Source organism: Sus scrofa, chromosome 8 (genome assembly GCF_000003025.6).
Source record: "Sus scrofa isolate TJ Tabasco breed Duroc chromosome 8, Sscrofa11.1, whole genome shotgun sequence".
Lineage (NCBI taxonomy): Eukaryota > Metazoa > Chordata > Mammalia > Artiodactyla > Suidae > Sus > Sus scrofa.
The window spans coordinates 66939950-66953794 of NC_010450.4; the positions used below are offsets into that span (position 1 = coordinate 66939950).

At 35.0% G+C, this 13845-nt stretch overlaps 1 protein-coding gene across 1 annotated transcript; it reads left to right on the plus strand.

Moving 5' to 3' along the window:
* Window positions 4902–13396, plus strand: STATH (statherin). Its single transcript, NM_001193291.1, is given in 6 exon segments — window positions 4902–4937; window positions 6778–6841; window positions 7860–7880; window positions 8403–8432; window positions 9791–9910; window positions 13131–13396. Coding segments are annotated over 4 exon segments (186 nt in total). The 5' UTR covers window positions 4902–4937; window positions 6778–6790; the 3' UTR covers window positions 9875–9910; window positions 13131–13396.

A 13845-nucleotide genomic window follows, 5' to 3' on the forward strand; every position in this document is an offset into this window, starting at 1 on the left:
ATATTTTAGTGGTTCAGGCACTTTTCAAACAGTACTTATTGAATGTTTATTGAGTGCTTAATTGTCAGCCAAATTTCTGGTTGCTGAAGACACAGCAGAGAGCAAAAGAGACAAAGCCCTACTTTATGAAACTTTCATTAGGCTTGGAATTGGGAAAAAAGAAGTAAATAAATGATGCATAATATCTCAGATGGTAACAAGTGCCCTAAAGAGATAAAGGAGGGGCAGAGGCACAGAGGCTATTTTAAATAAGACAGTCAAGGGCATCTTCTCTGGTAGAGTGACATTTAAGAAATGATATAAATTGAGTATGGGAGTGAGTATGGAGGAAGAAATTTCCAAGTTGAAGGAATAACAAGTGCAAATTTATTGCAAAGGAAATGTGTCTGTTTTGGGGGTAAATGTCAAAGAGACCAGTCTGGATAGAAAAGAAGCAGAAAGAAAAAAAAAGTAGGCCACACAAAAAGGGTGTGCAGATTATTAAAGCTCTGTAATTCAAGTTAAAACTTTGTTTTGAGATGGAAGTCACTGAAAAGGATTAGATCTTTATATTTTGAAAGGAGGCAAGGGTGAAAACAAAGCTACATATACTTTGATCTTAGTTAAACTCTTGATTTTTTCCATTTCCTTTTATTTTATATTTGTTTTTAATTTTATTTCATTTTCTGAAGTGTGAAATCTAGGATTTCATATTTAATATTTAGCACGTCTTGAACTCAAATAAGTCCTTTAAATCTAACACTTTAAGTAAATTTGCTTGTTAAAATCTCATTCCTAGAAAGTCCTTAAATATACCTACATTGCCATCCTATTGAGGACATCAATTCTATAGGGAACAAAAATTTTGTTTTTTGTTTTTTCCCTAAATGTAGAATTCAGGACTACTTACTAGATCTTTATTTTTTCCCCATTTTTTTCACATATCTCTCACCCTTCCTCTCAAACTGTCTAAAAGTAGCACTAGTTTTCTGAAGCATCTAACTCCTCTCTATTTCTAGAAAATAATCACCTATTTCATAGAGAAAATTGAATCTATTGAACATTAATTTCATCCATTGCCCACTTTCCCTCTTCTGTAGATGTCTCCTCGTATATGTCTCCTTCCTGTATACATCTCCTTCCTGAATGTGTCTATGTTTCCTGAGATTTATAACTTTGTCCCTTCAGTCTTAAAAGCTCTGGTAACTCTCACATTTTCCTAAAATATTTGACCAATGTTCTTAGGTTTTCATTTTCTCCTTCATCCTTATATAATTTTTAATTTATTATTGCTAATGAAGATTACCATGATAAAAACAAAAGTGATAATGCTTAACATTTCTATTTGCAATGTATTTTATACACATTCTTGTTCAATCCACTCTCAGCTATTAGTCACCTATTCCAGAGGATAAAATTGTAGTTTAAAGAGATTAAGCAATCTTCAAGGTCATTATAACATTTGTTCATGATAATTAATCTTCCTTCCTGATGTTTTATCCCCTTGGATTCCATGATTCACTACTTGCCTGAGGATTCTCTTCTCTTGCTTTGCTTTACCTTCAAGGTAAAGACTTCATAAACTTCTATATTTTCTCTTACACATCAAATTTTGTAATCTAGGGGTTCTTTCCTAATTTTACTTTGCTTCTGACTCTACAACTTTTTCCTATATGATCTCTTAAATTTTCATAGTTTTAATCACGTTAATATGCTGATTACTCCTATATCCTCAGCTCCAGCCTGTATCTTTTTCTCTCTAATTTGGCATCATATATCCAACCTTCTCCCAGACTTTTCTATCTTCAGTTGCCTTTAACCTTGTCTATTTCACAAATTACAAGATGTCTTAGTCATCTTGGCTGCTATTATAAAACACAATTGATCCTTGAATAACATGGGTTTGAATTGTTCTGGTCCACTTACACTCTGATTTTTTTTTTTTTTCCAATAGTAAATACAGTACTGTATGACCTGTGTTGGTTGAATCTACAGATACTCAACTGTGGATACAGAAGCCTGACTATGAGAGTTAAGTATCAATGTATTTATGCATCCTTTGTGGGGACCAGGACCAATCCCCTAAAGTTTCAGAGAGATGACTGTACTATAGACCAGATTGCTTAAACAATGGACATTTATTCATTACGCTCCAGAGGCTGGGAATTCCAAAACCAGGGTACACTTGGGTTCTATTATACAGGCTCTCTTCCTGGCTTGCAGACAGCTTCCTTCTTCCTGTATCAGCACATGGTAGAGAGAAGCCTTAGAGTCTCACCTTTTAATATGGGCACTAGTACCATCATGGGCTCTCCACCCTGCGACCTCATCTAAATCCAATAACCTCCCACAATGCTCACCTCCTGATAGAGTGGATTAGAAGGAAGGTAGGGCTTAGACATATGAATTTAGAGCAATACATTCAGTCCATAATATAAGGTAATGTCCTTAAAGGCAAGAATGAGAGATTATCACTTTGAATATTCCCATTTCCCAGAAGTTTTTGTTACCTAGTAGGTCACCCTATGGTCCATATTTGTCATTTGCAGTATTTTGTTGTTGTTTTTGGGGGCCATACCTTTGGCATATGGAAGTTCTTAGGCTAGGGGTTTAATTAGAGCTGCAGCTGCCAGCCTATACCACAGCCACAGCAATGCTGGATGCCAGCCACATCTGCAGCCTACACTACAGCTCGCAGCAATGCCAGAACCTTCTTAACCCACTGAGCAAAGCCAGGGATTGAACCTGTGTCCTCATGGATGCTAGTCAAATCCGTTTTTGCTGAGCCACAATGGGAACTCCAGCACTATTTTTCAACTTAGTAATTCACACAGGAATATATACAAAATGCTTCTTTAATTAAATAAACATCATAGATTTGTAACAGACCATACCTTGTTTTCACTGAAGGAAAAATAAAGGAGAAGGAGGAGAAGGAAGAGGAAGAATAAGAACAAAAGGAGAAGTAAAAGAAGAGGATGGAAATCCAGCATAAGTAAGTGCCCTTTTATATGTTGGGTCCTAGGCCACCAATTAAATGTCACACTCGTGATAAAGCAGGTGCTCTTATTGATTTTTTTTTCATTCAAATAAAAGACCTTGGCATTTTCAAACAGTATGGTGGTTGATTATATAGGATATATATCTGTTTTCTTAATTATAAAGTATCAGGTCATGTTCTGGTTCATGAGTCTTCTAAAATGACCTATTGTTCCTGGAGGTTGAAACCGCAAGTGACACAAGAAGGCTACTCCTGTGCTCAGAGTCCACTACTCTTCCTTTCTACTGTCAAACATAATCCTCACACTTCCTACCATGATGAAGTGAAAAATAATGGGTGGAATAACGCCTACATTTTAGTGTCCCAAACCAAAATACAGGTGACTCAAATTTAATGTTTTAGCATCTATCAATTTTTATAAAATGGAATTTCTAATTTGTTGCTGTTGTTGTTTGGTGGGGTCTTTAGAATACTATTTCATTTTTTGTTCTCTAAACTATGGATATCATAGGTCTACTGCCTCAGAGTATTTCTTAAACAAGCCAAGAAGAAAGGGGGGGGTGGGGCAAGGACAAAGTAATCAATAAGGAGAGAGAGAAAAAGAATAGAGGAAAAAAATAAAAATAAAATGTTTGATATTTCCAAAATGAATACAGAAGGGCTTATTTTAAAAATTGGACTTATATCAATGATTCCTAAACCTTGCATCTCTTTTTTCCACTGAGAATATACTTGAGATTTGATTTGTTTTGCATTTGAGAAGAGACTTCATATAGCCATGAGGCATAGAAAATAATGAAGAGGAGCAAGAATTGTTTAAATTGAATTGGATTTTAATCCTTTATTCATTTTAACAAACCATCTCTAATGTTTTATATGCTATCTAAAAAATAACAGTAATTTCTAGGAGGGATGGTCAAAGGTAGCATAGAAAATTGACCCAATAAATATTTCCTTAAAACATCTAATGTAAAACTAATCCTTAATTTCTGTTTAAGAAGTTCACTAGAGACAAATGTACATTTATGAGTCTATTATGTGATTTCTCAAGCTTTATTGTACACAAACACCTGCAGATATTGTTAAAATGGCATTCCTAGTACCCCTCTAAGATTTCATTCAAAGTGCCCACATTTTGAGTAAGAGAATAACTTTGTTTACATTTTGAGTAACAGAATAACCACGTTAACATTTAGTTTCCATTGAGGAAACATGAGCCCCTAAGACTCAGAGGAAGTAAATTCAATTCAAAACATATGCGCACCTGCTTATTATGGGTGATAAAAAGTACTGAGCTTCATGGTTATTTGACCTTTTTTTTTTTTTTTTTTTTTTTTTTTTTTTGCACAGTGTCTTTTTTTTTCCATTTCGCTTTAAAAATAAGAAACATTTTATCAAACAATACCCATAGGTTTGCCAAATTTTTACAACTTTAAGACAAGATATTCTAAGTCAATAGAGTAAAAGCACGATTTGACACATTTGAAATAAAGGATGACTCCAGTTTATCATGGTGGTCATCACCATAATTAGAAAGCAGGTAAAATTTTGAGATGATACTAATTTTAGTAAGGACATGTTTAAACCTACATAGGATAGATGGCATTCTCTAGAAACACTTTTACCATTGCCAATCATTTCTACACCTGGCTTATTCTACACGTTTCCTCTTGTTTTATTCAATTCACACATGCCTAGACTAACACTGGGACTAACATTTGTTGGGTCCATTGATTTTCTGGTCACAGTGCTTCACCATTTCTTTTGTAAAATCACCCTACCAAGTTTATTTTTAGTGAGGACAGATTTGGGGCAGTGTTTTCAGTTCTAATAATATGATCTCATAACTGATGGGATTTGTAAAAATAAATGGAAGACTTCAGTGTATTTAAATACACCAGTCCTCTAGAAAAGCACAACTTCTCTCAGGGCTTCAGAATTTCAGCTTCTCTGACTGGTAAGTCTCATCTTGGAAAATGATATTATACATTTACTTATAATATACATAAACTTTTGCTTGCTGGGATGAATTGGAAACCATTTATAAAATGTGTTATTTATTGATATTTTTGCATATAGAATATGTGCAAACTATATAGGAACTATGTATATGCATATAGAAACACTTTAAAGAAATTGTAACTCTATATCATGATCTGAAGATAAGTTCAGGATGTCAATGCCTCTGAATTGACAGCAATTATTTCACAAAATGAATGTTGTGGAAAATGGAGTGCTCCATCTTCTCTGTTGCTGGGGTATTCTCGAAACCTTTTGAATTTCCTTGACTAAATATATGCTCTCCACTTTGTTAATAATTACTTTTACTTTAGACCTAAAGTTAAACTTTACATTTTATAAAAAAAAGATCTCTTGAGTACCTTAAACTCTCTTTTTGCAAATTGTGTATTATTTTAAAGGTTTGAGCAAACTTTTTCAAAGTTATATTATTTCATCACTAATTCTTTCATTACTTTTTGATTATCTTTTTCATCTCTCAGAATAAGTTCCTTTTTTTCTGCATAAGGAATACCATATAACAAACCATTGTAATAATTCATTTTATTTAATACATCTTCATTTAGCCTGTTATTTCAAAAGTTCTTATTATTTCAAACTTCTATTATTGTGTTCTTTGGGAAGTGTTTTCTCAGAACCCTTAGATTGTCTGTCTGTCTGTCTGTCTGTCTATCTATGTATCATCTATCTATTGAATACCCATTTCTGTGTATTTACCTGAATCTAATATCTAATGCCACAATCCTGAATTAAACCAATGAAGCAAAATCAGCAGATATGGAAAAGGAGAAATATCATCAGTCTCCAGTTCTGATTCCTATGTTCAAGATTTAGCGTTATTTAGCAGTAGAATAGTTTCTTCTATCATTACAGCGAAAATATTGCCATAACATTCTATAAAACTTGATGAGTAAAAAGGATAAAAGAGAGTCTTTACCCATTATTTGCCTAATATTTGGGGAAGTATTTTTATTTAGATATTTATTATTCAGAAATAATCTACTTTTCAACAATGATAATGAGCTGGAGTCGCTTGCATATACAGAATTATAAAAACACATCAGAGTCCCAAATTAGTTAATTTTGATCATAAAATCATTTAAATATCATTTCAATTTAATTTTCAAAACAACTACAAATATTTTTCCTGAAACTTCTTTTCAATTTAATTTTTTTCTAACGAGTATTATTAATTTTCTAATACCAGTGCTGCACCATGCCCACAATGCTCAAGCCAGAAAACTGGCTCATACGCGCTAACTCTGTTCTAAAACAAGACCCTGTTACTTGCCATTCTATCTTCTAAACACCTCAGACCCTGCCTTAATCATGATTCCTAATGTCATTATGTTAGATCGTATAAATTCACGACAATCTAACTGGCCATCCTGTCTCCATTTTCATCCTGTTTACATGCTGAACTTTTTCATTTTCAGGCTTTCTCTCTCATTTTCATTTCTTCGCAGGCTCCTCACACTCTCTTTACTTATCCTGTGGAATGTAACACAATTTTCACCTTTTTCTTTTCTTTAATACCTCCATGCCTTTGATCTGTTTAAGATGCCCTTTGTGCATATTTTTATAGCACTTTAATATTCTCATATCACAGCACTTCGCTTATCAAGATACCTACCAGTCACTAAATTCCATGGGATCAGTAATGTGTTTCCCATGTCCTTCTGCTTCTAGTCTGTTTCACAAGGCATTTGATATGTAAATGTTTGATTTGTAAGTGTAGGAGTGAATGTGCTATTGATTTTTCACATATGTTTTCACAGGACTCTGCCAAATATGAAGTTCTTTATCTTTGCCTTTATTATGGCTCTCATGTTTGCCATGATTGTAAGTATATTGGGACATTTTGAAGAATATGTTCTCAGGAATTAGCTAGCATCTCTCTGATTTCTTGTGTTCTGATATATGTGTGCATTTACCTGAACATGTTTTTAGAAATGTTAATGTTTTTATATGAACATTTTCCTTGAAGTAAGCTATGTATTAAGGACTTAGAATAAATCTTAAATACACAAACACACACACTAAACACACATAATTAGCTTGATGTAAAAATTGATTTTTTAGAGAGCATCATACAGATGTGAGTCTGAGATGCTAATAAAGACATTTAAATATTAAAACTATGGAACTACCAAATGTCAGGTTTTCTCTATATTGTTGTTTACTGTTCTGTGTCACTAGGTAAAACCGACCTCTCTGAATTTCTTTCCTCCTCCTTCTAAATTTGTTTCTTCTTCTGTAAAAACAATGCTACCTTTCACTTTGGTGTTTTTTGTGTCTAGTTACTGAGATGTTTTTCAAGAAATAATCATTCTTCTACTAATCTAATCCAACAAGTTCTACTGGATATTTCAAAAGCAAACTGATTGTGACATCACAGTCTAATAGCTTATATTTTATAAAATAATAGAAGTGTAAAATATAAAAATCTAAGAAGAGAAAAATAGATCATATCAGACCCTATTAGCACAACTTATATATGAATGTAGCAGCTTTTGAGCTACTTGAACATATTTATATAAAAAATATTTGACTTGAGGAAACCTAAACATTAACTTTTCGATTTCATTCTCCTAGTCACAATGATAGATTTGTTTTCCTTTCACAAAAGATAATCCAGAGCGAATGGATATTTCAGCGTAGCAAAGTAATTATGGTAAAAGACTTTATTCACATTAAAGATACCATTCAACAGACAAAAAATTAGTTTAGTGTATCAGTTGCCCCAAACTTTATTGCCATTTTGTTTAGCCATAACTGTGGAAGCTAAATGCATTTGTATGCTCAGTATGGAATTATAAAATTAAAATGTCAACTATTTTCTTCTTTTCTTTTTTACCAGAAAGCAGATTCATCTGACGAGGTAAGACTCTTTCTTTCACCTGAAAACTTAGCAATTAAATATGTTTTAAAGTGTTAATCTGGATTTCCCTTTGTGGCCCAGTGGGTTGAGAAGCCTACTAGTATCCATGAGGATTCAGGTTCAATTCCTGGCCTTGCTCAGTGGGTTAAGGATCCTGCACTGCTGCAAGCCTGTGGTGTAGGTCAAAGATGTGGCTGGGATCTGGCCTTGCTGTGACTGTGGCATGGGCTGGCAGTTGCAGCTCTTATTGGACCCTTAACCTGGGAGCTTCCATATGCTGCAGGTGTGGCCCTAAAAAAAAAAAAAAAAAAAAAAAAAAAAAAGTTAATCTTGGAGTTCCTGCTGTGCTGCAATGGGTTAAGAATCTGGCATTGTCTCTGTGGCAATGTGGGTTTGATCTGGGTTGGTGCAGCTGTGATGTAGGTCACAGTTGCAACATTTATGATTTGACACTTAGTCCAGGAACTTCCATATGCCTAGTGTGTGGCAATATATATATAAATTTGTTCTTTACTTTAACAGAAACATCACCGGAAATGGCAAAATCGGGAGGTAAGTATTCCTCCGATAATGTGGTATAGTACAAGAATATTTGTTTCTCTGAGTACTTAGAATCCATACTTATCTCTGAAACATATTTATATAATGATTGGTTAAAATGAAGTTTGACTTATTTATTTATGATACAATGGATAAAGACCCCAAAATCTTGTATACTAGTGAAAATTCAAAATGCCACCCTGATAAATCCAATTATTTTTCAGAAAATAGCTATCTTTGTCCAGTAAATTAATTGCTTTGGTCCAAACACTATTGAAATCCTAATTATTTTGAGTATAATATATGCCTAAAGGACCATAGAAGCTATTAAAAACACGTATAATGAGGTCAGTTTCTAAGACCTGATCCTTTTGGAAGGTAATGAAGTCCTTGATGTATGTTGAATTGACCATGTTAAATAAGGTAAAATTTTTCATTTATCTGACGTTCTCTTAATGAAATGTATCCCTGATATCTCATATTATTTGGCATGTCATATCAATGTGATCAGGTCCAAAAAATAACAAGTAATATAGTAAGTAGGTGAATTCAAACAGCATGAAATAAAAAGATGCAGAACGATGGAGGGTATTTGAAATAACAAAAGTGAATATCAAAGAATGTAGGACTTTTAAAAAACGTTATCTCATTTATAAGTAAAAAATTAGAAGGAGCAAATCCACCTAAACTGCAATTCCTCCTCCCTGGAATATTCCCAGATGGTCAAAGTAACAGTTTGAAGGTAATGTTATAAATAATATTTAAATCTTTTTTAAGTGGTCGACTCTAATCATTGACTCCGTCTATACTCTAAAACAACAAAATTTTCAACAAAAATACAAATGCTTCATTATTTTTGCTACTTTAAAACATTCTTGGAGTTCCCGTCGTGGCGCAGTGGTTAACGAATCCGACTAGGAACCATGAGGTTGCGGGTTCGGTCCCTGCCCTTGCTCAGTGGGTTAACAATCCGGTGTTGCCATGAGCTGTGGTGTAGGTTGCAGACGCGGCTCGGATCCCGCGTTGCTGTGGCTCTGGCGTAGGCTGGTGGCTACAGCTCCGATTCAACCCCTGGCCTGGGAACCTCCATATGCCGCAGGAGCGGCCCAAGAAATAGCAACAACAACAACAGCAAAAGACAAAAAGACAAAAAAAAAAACAAAAAACAAAAAACAAACAAACAAAAAAAAAACATTCTTATTTTAAAAAGTAGAAATCCAACTTAGAGTTTGAAAAAAGCAATAAAGTAGATGATATATAAGGTCCTACCAACATTAATAACCTAAGTTTTTCATGAAATTTAGTGAATTACATGCACTGTAATGATCTCAATTCTCTGCAATTTTCTCTTTCCTTTTGTTTGTATACAGAGAGAGCATTATGGTCGAAATCGGCCATATTACCCGTATGCACCAAATTATCCTGCATATCCATTAAATTACCCATATGCTTAAAACGCTGCTCAGCAACCACAGGACATGATTACAGAGGTAAATTGACATTTAATATTCTCTAGAAGTATCAGTGGTGACAGTTAAAACAAGAAAAAAAGAAAAGAAAAAAAAATCAACCCATCAAACTAAAAGCAGCCCCTATTTAAGAAATGTAGGCTGGTATAGCTTTCATAAAGTATGCTTACTTATTTAAATGTATCCAAAAGAAAACTTCTGTCCTAGTGTGGTTAAGAGGCTGATGCTTTGGGGGTGGGACCACCTATTTTGTATTTTATTCAGATAACTATAGTTTCATGACCTTGAACTATTCCTAATATTTTCTAAACTTCAATTTTTCCCATGGACAAAATAGATATTATAATAATTCTTAGCCACATCACAGAACTGGTGAGACACTTGAGAAACATATTACATAAAAACTTTAAACAGAATTTTATTTAATTGTGACTGTAAGCTGCCCTACCACTTAATCTGTGCCTGGATAGTGTTTAAAACTTTTCCTCTAAATGTAATCTTTGGAGCAGCTGCACAAGCAACATCTGGGAACTTGTCAGAAACATACACTCTGAAGCCATACTCAGACCTATTGTACCAGAATCTGTAGGTTAACAAGATCCCTGTATGATTCATAACATAAGAAATTTTGAGAAACTTTGCCTTGAGGATTCTGATGAGTCCTCTGATGAGGACAGGGACCTAATATAAACCAACAAGAAAAATAGGAAAATATTACTAAATGGACTTTAGAAAATCACTTTTATGTAAAACAACAAATTTTCCAGGAGTTCCCATCGTGGCTCAGTGGTTAACGAATCCGACTAGGAATCATGAGGTTGTGGGTTCGATCCCTGGCCTTTCTCAGTGGGTTAAGGATCCAGCGTTGCCGTGAGCTGTGGTGTAGGTTGCAGACGCGGCTCAGATCCCGCATTGCTGTGGCTCTGGCGAAGGCCAGCGGCTACAGCTCCAATTCGACCCTAGTCTGGGTACCTCCATATGCTGTGGGAGCAGCCCTAAAAAAGGCAAAAAGACAAAAAAAGAAAAAGAAAAAATTTTCCAAACATTATGAAAGATTAAATATGTCGCTAAAAAATAAAGCAATATTTTTGGAGGCCGTCCCACAATTTAAAGCTGAAATAGTTTCCAAGGTTTTTAATACATTTTAAATACACATAGTAAATTATTCAAATTGAATTCCCTGTTGCCATTAATGACAGGAATACCTATTACCTAGGCATAGGCAATAGCTGAAGATAATTTAAAATGGAAGGGTTAGGAGTTCCCATTGTGGCTTAGTGGGTTAAGAATGCAACTAGTATCCATGAGGATGCGTGTTCAATCCATGGCCTTGGTCAGTGGGTTAAGGATCTGGCATTGCCACAAGCTGTAGGGCAGGTCACAGACATGGCTTGGATCCTGCATTGCTGTGGCTGTGGTGAAGGCCCATAGCTCCACCTCTGATTCGACCCCTAGCCTGGGAACTTCTATATGCCACAAGAGCTGCCCTAAAAACCTTTTTTAAAAACAAAGAAAGAAAGAAAAAGGAAGGATAGATTTAAAATATTATTTGGGAGAGATATATAAGGATGAAATGAATAGGCTATATTTAGGTGGAGGGGTAGGGAGGCGGAAATAGATTGGTGATAGAAAGACAAAGAAATATGAGAAAGAGGCCCTAAGAAAAGGCAATCAGATTTGGAGATAGATTGAATAAACAACTAAATAAGGGAAAAAGTTTGAAAAAAAAAAAGAAGTAAATACAAGATTGTCAGTATTTGATTAGTAAATATAAGGGCTAAGCAAATATGACTTTCAAAAAAGAGACATGGCTCTGCTATTATTTTGTCTATGTCTTTATTATTATTGCTGTTGTTTCTTTTGTAGAATTTTGTTTTATGAATATGTTTGGCTTCTTTATGTAGAAGATGCTAAAGAAGACAGTTTGGCTATGTTCAATCTGAAGGAGAATAGCATTCAAATTAAAAGACCAAGTGGGTTAAATGCAGGCCTTACCCACTGCATCTCATGTGAGAGGAGACAAGTGGAGGAAAAAGGATAATAGAAAGCATTCTTTGAATTTTCAGTATTCATTTCAAGTTCTTGAAGTGCCAGAAATAGTACTATTGGCTTCGTACATGATTAGCTTGGTTACATGTTTGAAGGGTTGGAAATAAAGTAGTTACTTAAACGTAGAGAAAGATGAGTTCCTTTGTTGAGCAGCAGGTTAAGAGTCCAGCCTTGTCACTGTGTGGTACATGTTCAATGCCTGGCCCGGAAATTTCCACATGCTGTGGGCGTGGCCAAAAAAATAGAAACAATTTAAAATAAATGCTGTTCCTTGTGTTATTATTTTAGAAAATAAGGGTCCAACAGAAGTTTTTATTCATTCAGTCATCAACTATTTCCTGACCACATCGTGACCATGCAGTGAGACATCTGCTGGGGGTATAAATACTTTTAAGCCCAAATCTCTGGACTTGACAGTTTATTATCTAGTTTTAAAGATGGATGTAAAACCAAGTAATTATAAGTGAGAAAATCACTTGATAAAGGAATGATATGATTGGATGGGTTGCTTAGGCTTATTATAGAGAAAGTACATGGCAGGTAGAATCAGAGGGAATACAGACAGACAATAAAGAAGTCAATATGGAAACCATCAAAATATTTTAATATGAAAAATAGGAGTTTAAACCAAGAAAAAGGAGCAGTGAGAGCAGAAATCTAATGTATAAATATTTTAGAATAATTTAGCAAAGCAGTTTTTTTACATGAAGCACTAAAGTAGACACAGTTTTTGGTCAAGGATCCTTTGACATGTCAAATAAAAACAAGTCCAAAATAGATCAAGAGAGATTCATTGAGAACAGCGACCACTGCAACAGGGAGAAAGCTCAAATCTCAGAAATCTGCAAGGGTCTCAAAGCAAATAGTAAAGTCTTTCCTTTCTAGAGTAGAAAGAGGTAAGCAAAGATTAGCGGAAACTTTTAGGGGAAGTTGGGCAAGCAGAAGGAAATGACCAGTTGAGTCAGACAGAAAAAGTGCCCACTCTGGTCAGCTAATCCTCAGAAGAAGCTGTTAACAGGGCATATTCTTAGAAGTTAGCAAAGGAGAAGACAAGCAGGGGTAACACATACATGATTGTGAGCAAAGAAATAGAGCTGATATAACTCAAAAACAAATGCACATAATAGGATTAGCAATGACTTCATGTGTGCTTCAGATTTAATAAAAAAGACTGTTTACTCTTTATTCACAGGTTTGGTGAAAAATCCCATTTGCTTTGTACTCACGACGATTCTTCCTATTCTTCCCGCTATGTCCACTTCCCAGCTTTCACAGCAGAAAAGAAAAATTCAATGAAGTAGTTACATGAACACCACCAGCTGAAATCAAATATCAGTATTTTTAAAACAATAGTAATGATATTCTCTGAACTATTTGATTGGTTTCTACTTTCCTTTCTCTGTTAAAATATTTTGAAAATTAAAAAAAAAGTCCCACGCATAATAAATTGATCTATCAAGCATACAGTGGATTAATTTCCTAGGGTTGCCATAACAGGGCACCAAACTTAATGGCTAAAAACCAATAGAAATTTATGTTTTGAAATCTTTATCTGGTAAATTGCAGTCTTGGACGGTGTGCTTATGTAGGAGCATCCTTGTAGATACTGGGTGTGCCCTGTGCCTTTGGTTGGAGGGCTGGATTGGGTTGAATGTCAGTCACATCTGTCTTCAGTGTGTGCTGGCAGCTGTCACCTTGGTAGGGGGCGACGCTGGTGATGGAGGGGCTAGGGCAGGTGCCAGGAGTGAGGCATGACTTCCTCTCTGCTCTGTGGCTGTCACTTCCCTGCCAGGGGCCAGGTTTGATCTCAGCTTACTGCACCAGAAGCCCTGAGGGTTGGGCTCAAGCTGGCTCTGTTCCCTTTAAAAGTGTGTTTTTCTTTTTCTCCACACCAAGACCTTTGCCCC